General features: G+C 41.3%; 1 protein-coding gene across 2 annotated transcripts in view; it reads left to right on the forward strand.

Annotated features, from left to right (window-relative positions):
• The window catches only part of VWC2L (von Willebrand factor C domain containing 2 like), a 317,351-nt gene extending 312,383 nt beyond the window's left edge, over window positions 1–4,968 (forward strand). Inside the window, exon 5 of one of the 2 annotated variants that reach the window (XM_040357480.1) lies at window positions 4,122–4,201. Coding sequence is in view for 1 of the 2 variants with exons in the window: in XM_040357477.1 (XP_040213411.1) it covers window positions 4,122–4,270 (149 nt within the window). In the remaining variant the exon portion in view is untranslated. Of the gene's footprint in view, window positions 1–4,121 lie in introns of both variants that reach the window. The other variant, XM_040357477.1, reaches the window with a different exon arrangement.
• Window positions 4,969–7,121: the final 2,153 nt, after the last annotated feature.

Genomic DNA, 7,121 nt, shown 5'->3' on the forward strand with positions numbered 1-7,121 from the left:
ATATTTTTGGTAAAAAAAAAATCACAATAAGTGTTTATCGATTGGTTTGCACAAAAGTTATAGCTTCTACAAAAGATCAGCGATTTTTATCATGACTGCGACATTATGGCGGACACATCGGACACTTTGGCCACCATTTTGGGACCATTGTTACAGCGATTATTGTAAAAATTACACTGGCAGTGAAGGGGTTAACCACTAGGTGGCGCTGCAGGGGTTAAGTCAGTACTATGGAGTGATTCTTACTGTTAGGGGGCGTGGCTACAAGTGATACATCACTGATGACCGTTCCTAATAAGGAGGAACGGTCATCAGTTACATCAGTCATCAGTTACAGTGATCACTAGGCATGATAGGGGAATGCCTTGTTTACAAAGGCATTCACCTGTTCTGCCCTTGCCGACTGCAATCGCAGGCCTCCCGGGAACATCGAGTTCCCGGGATCTGCGACCACACTTGCGAGGCACGCGGTGGGCCCCCTGGCCGGCAAATTTAAAGGGACGTACCTGTACGCCAATATGCCTGCCCGTGCCATGTTGTCGACTTACAACGGCGTGCGGCGGTCGGCAAGTGGTTAAAGTAGTGCAATGGAAAAGTTGTGTTGGTTCCTATAGCAGTTGGACAAATATGTCTTCATTTTCAAACGTGCTCTTAAAACATGATGACATTTTGATTTTTATAAAGGTGTGTGTCTTTCCTATCTTAGAATGCTGAAAGGTATGGGAGTGTCAGAATGGAAACATACAGGGAAAGAGGGCAAAGGTCTAATTTGAGGCTACCCATATTTTATATCGCATAGAGGTGAATATCTTTAAATAGCATCCAGGGTCACTTTGCTGAACTACTGTATCTAATGCTGGCCATACTCTGTATATTTATTACAGCTGCCACAAGATTATTACTTCTTGTGATAAATAGTCTGGGAAAAAATTGACGAACAAATAATAAACTGTGTGATGAATCAATGGAAAAACAATAAAATTGACCTCTTAGGCTAGACTGTCTAGTGGGGGTCTGCTTTCTATGGAATTAAGAACCTTTAAAAAATATAATATAGTGTTCTGTAATCTGTATCAGACTTATGAAGAAGATACTTAAATATAAAAAATAGTTTTTAATTAATTTTGTTTATACATTCCTTTATTTATGTTCAATACTAACACAATTTTGTATATAAATATAAAAAAAAAACATTGGATTTGCAAATGTCTCATCGTTAATGAAAATGTAATTCCGCGTACACACGATCATTTTTCGGCTTGTAAAAAGTTTTTCAGCCTCTAGAAAAAACGAAGTTTTTCCAACTTCATCATTAAAACGACGCTGCCAACACACGATCGTTAAAAAAAAATGCTCTAGCAAAGCGCGGTGATGTACAACACGTACAACGGCACTATAAAGGGGCAGTTCCATGCGGATGACGCCACCCTTGGGGCTGCTTTTGCTGATTTCGTGTTTGTAAAAGACGATTCGTGCTTTTCTGTCTGTTACAGCGTGATGAATGTGCTTACTCCATTACAAACGGTAGTTTTACCAGAACGAGCGCTCCCGTCCCATAACTTGCTTCTGAGCATGCACGGGTTTTTAACGTTGTTTTAGCCCACACACGGTCATTTTTTTACAACCTGAAAAACAACATAGTTTAAAATGTCGTTAAAAAATGCAGCATGTTCGATTTTTTTTTTTTCGTTTTTCAGAACCCGAAAAATTATGTGAAGCCTACACTCGATCATTTTAAATCACATTTTTTTTAAACGTTGTTTTTTACATGCCGAAAAAAAATCGTGTGTACGCGGCATTACACATAATACCCGTAATGTACGTAATGTGTGTAATAGTTTCTTTGTTGCCTTTCGCCTGGTGAATGTATGTACCCCTTACTCATTTATCTGTGGGGGGAGGGGTTGGTAGCTCGAGATCCCTTAAAGGGGGCTTCCAGATTTCAATAAGCTCCCCATCCACTGACCCCCTCCAGAGTTGTGGGGAAGAGGCTCTTGTCCTCATTATACAAATAGACAAAAACACCAATACTCCTGCACTTGGGAGTGAGACTGACCAGACAAGGTCTGTTAGGTCTCCATCTTGGTTTGACAGGATAAGCCAAGTCTTGCTGCCCTTTAAAGACCGGGGAGTCTCGTATTCTGAAACCACAAGATGAAGAAAGAGTGAGCGCACCAACCTAGCGCATTATCCTTAAACCCTTGTTTTTATTGATAAAAAGTGGTATTATACTCACAAAATTACAGTTAGGTAAAAGCTCATTTGATCCAACAGCAAAAAAAATCACACAATGCCGTATTAGTCAGTCAATAGTGCATCAACGTGTGAGGCAGTAGGTAGAGATCCAAATATGGCATCATGTGATGTTTTTTGCTGTTGGACCATACTGTAGGTGACCGCGATATTGTGTCAATCTCGCTCCCTTTCTCGGCGAGATTGACCACCTACGAGCCCCATCATTGGAGCCAGCGCGGAGCTGGCTCGCCGCGACGGGAAAAAGCCGTCATAGAAGCGACGGGGATCCGACTTGGATTCCCACCAATTCTAGCCGCGGCGTTTGGTATGAATCATTAGGGGGAACTCCACACCAAATTTTAAATAAAAAAACGGCATGGGTTCCCCCCCAGGGTCATACCAGGCCCTTAGGTCTGGTATGGATTGTAAGGAGAGCCCCCTACGCCGAAAAAACGGCGTGGGGGTCCCCCCACAATCCATAGCAGACCCGTATTCAAGCACGGCGCCTGGCCAGTCAGGAAAGGAGTGGAGACGAGCGAGCGCCCCCCCTCCTGAGCCGTACCAGGCCGCATGCCCTCAACATGGGGGGGTTGGGTGCTCTGGGGCAGGGGGGGCACCCTGTAATGCCGGGTGCGCGGCTCGCACCAATTTATATAGGCCTCTTATGGCGTCACAGTCCCATCATGCTCCGGGACCCACGGAGCATGATACTTACCACTTTTTATCAATAAAAACAAGGGTTTAAGGATAATGCACTAATTTAGTGCGCCCTCTCTTTCTTCTTCTTCTGGCCTTGTCCTCATTAACGTGGCAATATGGTGTTTTGCCTGGCAGTGTACTCTCCTCCCATGTTGAGGGCATGTGGCTTGGTATGGTTTCAGGGAGTGGGAAAACACTTGTCCCCTCCTTTCCTGGCCATCCAGTCTGAATGTTCAGATAAGTGTCTGGTATGGATATATCGGGACTCCCCGCTTTTTTCTTTTTTTCGTGTGCGACTCCACCTTATAATTCATATCATACTTGAAGAACTATGGGCTTTTTTTCCACTTAGGATCAAATGTTAGTGAATATTACATTTGCCTATTGTAAGGCTACAAAGAAACGCACATATTATGAACATTATGGGTATTTGTTACATTTGCATGAATGACGATACACTCTCAAAGTGATTTTTTTAATAATAGTAAAACATTTAGTGTAGAGCTACTAGTGAAGGATGTAGGAGAGTACTACTGTGTATACTCAAACCAACACAAAGTGAATAATTGGTGAATGAACAGCAAGTGAATATGAACTAGTGTATAAAACACCACATGTACAATAAAAGTGAAGTCCAGTCAAGCCTGTACTTCAAGACTGGACTTCATTTTTATTGTACATGTGGTGATTTATACACTAGTTCATATTCACTTGAAGCTCATTCACCAATCATTCACTTTGTGTTGGTTACTATTCATGCCAAACTTTGTTTGTTTGAGCGTCAGCTGCTTTTTTATTTTTATTCTATTTGACTTTGATTTGGGTCTTAGCACAGTTTTTCTCTTCTTTCACATATTTTTAATAATAGACCTCTTAATTGTCATTATCTAGCAAGTAAAGCTTCATACAAGGCCAGAGGGTTTTCTTAATGCAAGTAAAAAAAGCAAAAAAAAGCTTATGAACAGACAAGGTTTTTATTGCAGAAGAGGCCACGTAATCTCTCTTCTGCAATAAAATAAATGTACCTTTCTGTTCACAATCTTTTTCAGAATGTATACACATGTGCAACTCACTTTATATTTCTTGTATGGTGCCAGTATGCTGAGATGAATGACTCCCACACATGCATAGTAGTATTATTTAGGATGATTGAAGTAACCTTATTTTACTCTATTTTGCCCATCCAGGCCCAAACTGCTTCGCTGGAACAACCATCATCCCAGCAGGGATTGAAGTTAAAGTGGATGACTGTAACATCTGCCACTGCCACAACGGAGACTGGTGGAAGCCAGCACAATGTTCAAAGAGAGAGTGCCATGGAAAACAAACCCTATAGATACGATGTGCCTATATTATGTGGCTGAAGAATTGCCTTTATATACAAACCTATGGACAAGACCTCAAATTGGAAAAAAAATACCAAACACGACAGACAGCAGCAGACAGGATACCGACACAAGAAAGAAGATTCACCACATGCAAGGGTTGAATTTTACTGTGTTACCAAATCCATCAGGGCAATGTAGATAGCACAGAACTTCTGACTAAGTTATGGATCACGTAACGTCCTCCTCTGGGGACAATTTCAGATCTCTGACAAGGTGTAACCAAACAGAACGCTGAGACTTTCCAGTGTGACACCATGAAGAAATGTTGGTTCCATTCCATCGATTACCACTTAGTTCACCTGACATTTTTTTATCTCACTGTTATTTTACTGCTACTTTTTCTTACATTGAATTATTTACAGTATGTATGCCAACCAAGCAATCAGAAGTGAACCAACATCCGGGTTCTGTATGTCTGAGGAAATAATTCTCTTTAACAGGTAGCCAGTGCTGATGCCAAGTAAAAGTCCAAACAAATAAAGTAGTGCCAATTAAAACAGAAAAGTGAAACAAGTATAAGAATTCAGGTATCATAAAAGTGTAGGCTGATGAAGGCATATGCCTTCCTTACCTGGTGCCAAAATAATCATGTTACTGCATCTTTCTACAAATAAGAAGTAAACAATATACAATGGATTTGATAAAATAATTAGTCGCTGTGTTTGTGCACGATTTGTACCTGGATACAGTTAAATTTTCAGTGCTTATTTTATAAACTGTCAAGTCTACAGCTAACTTCATGCAACATTTTTCTAAAGCCCTATTGAAGTCACGTAAATAGATATGCACTTTGCACATTTTCCTGTTAAAAGTTGTGTGGGGAGTCTAAATAAGACTGTTCTATCCAATAAGCAACAGAAAAGACCTTACAAGCTGTGATCTAATGGTACTGGTGGGACATACTGCAATACAAATGTACAAGTGTGTGTGAGGAAACTTCTTCTGTTACTCAGCTCTGACAGCACAGGGCACTGGGAGAATATTTTCATAGCCAAAACCAGTCACAAATTACAGCAGGGGCTTAGATCTATAAAAAGATAAATTAGTATAAGGCCGCGTACACACGGTCGAACATGTCCGCTGAAACTGGTCCGCGGACCAGATTCCGAGGACATGTCCGACCGTGTGTACGGCCTAGCAGACAGGTTTCCAGCGGACAAAAGTTTCTTAGCAAGCTAAGAAACTTGTCCGCTGGAAACATGTCCGTCGGACATGTCCGATGGTTAGTACACCTAATCGGACATGTCCGCTGGTTATGACGTGTAACCAGCGTCCCGAAATCCTGCGCATGCGTCGAATTGATTCGACGCATGCGTGGAAGCATTGCACTTCCGTGTTTGAGAACGTCGGTGTCTTCTACGTCACCGCGTTCTCTGTCCGCTGGGATTTTGGTCTGATGGTGTGTACACACATCAGACCAAAAGCTCCCAGGAGACATGTCCGATGAAAACGGTCCGCGGACCGTTTTCATCGGACATGTCTCCTCGTGTGTACGGGGCCTTAGACTTCAATTGGGACTTAAGCTGGCCATACATGGATCAGAATTTGTCCGGTTAAGCAGGGTTGGCTATAGCCGGCAACACTGATCATTGTATTACGATGTCGGGGAAGGCTCCTTGCTGTCAGAATTTAATACCACAGTGGGAGTGATTTTTTTATTTTTTTTGTCTTCATTCAACCTGCTGGTTGAAAAAAATGAATCATGTATGGTCAACCTTGGAGAAGAAATCCAAACATGTTTTCAGTGGCTAGGGTGGTAGAATGTGCCAAAGTTTTTACAGTTACCTGTGACTCTGTTAGAGAAGCTTCTATCTGTCATCAGCAGCTATTGTTTAGGTGAGAGCTGAACTTCCTCATTCCCCACAGATGTAGAACTAAAGCCCAACTCCAGAACGCTTGCAAAATTCTTCCAAAATAAGCAGTTGAGGTGGAGCCTTACTGCAAGGGGATTAACTGCTCATTTAGGTCTATGGGAGAGTAGAAGCATTTTTACTTACCCCATCCTTCTCTTCCCCAGCCGGAGGCACTCCCCTATGTTCTAGCAGTGGACTGTCCCTCTATGAAATAATGTCAACTACAAGCCTATGGAAACTGGATTGGTTTTGCAGGACCTTATACTGCTGGAGCATAGGGGAGAATACACTGCAAGGACTAGCACCATGGATGAGCAGATCTGCTCTATTCCTCCTAAATCTGTTCTATGCCCCCTAAGCCCAAGCAAGCAGTTAACCCTTCAAATGTGCACATGGCCTTACTGCAAGGGAGAATAATCAAATTTCCTAAATGCAGGCTCTAATATATATTCTTGTAGCAGTATTCAGCTAAGCTCAATCAGTCATGGGCATATACATGACTTAACATAACAAAGCTTAGCTCACTCCATCCAAGAACATATATTTATGATTTATATTAAGATGATTTGTTGATAACTGCTAAGAATGTTTTTTTTTATATATATATATATATGCATTTCTTGAAAAAGTGCACCAAAAACATTTTAGGTTGAGAGCCAATGTGGAAATACTGTATATGGTGTGCAAAACATCTATTAATGTTGATGACTTTTCTGCTAAACCAGTTAACCCACGTCTACATTGCAACTCCCTTAAAGCCTAAACTTTATTTTGTATATTATTTTATTAATTTATTTTTTATTTATTTTTTGCTGTGACCCAACTAGCATGATTGCCTCGCTTGTCAGGACAGGGAGGGATACAAATTGTCAAGGGGACACAGGCAAAAAATGTTGCAGTGTGGGGAAGGGTCTAATAATTTGACAATGATTTTTTTATTATTATT

This window comes from Rana temporaria, chromosome 6 (genome assembly GCF_905171775.1).
Source record: "Rana temporaria chromosome 6, aRanTem1.1, whole genome shotgun sequence".
Lineage (NCBI taxonomy): Eukaryota > Metazoa > Chordata > Amphibia > Anura > Ranidae > Rana > Rana temporaria.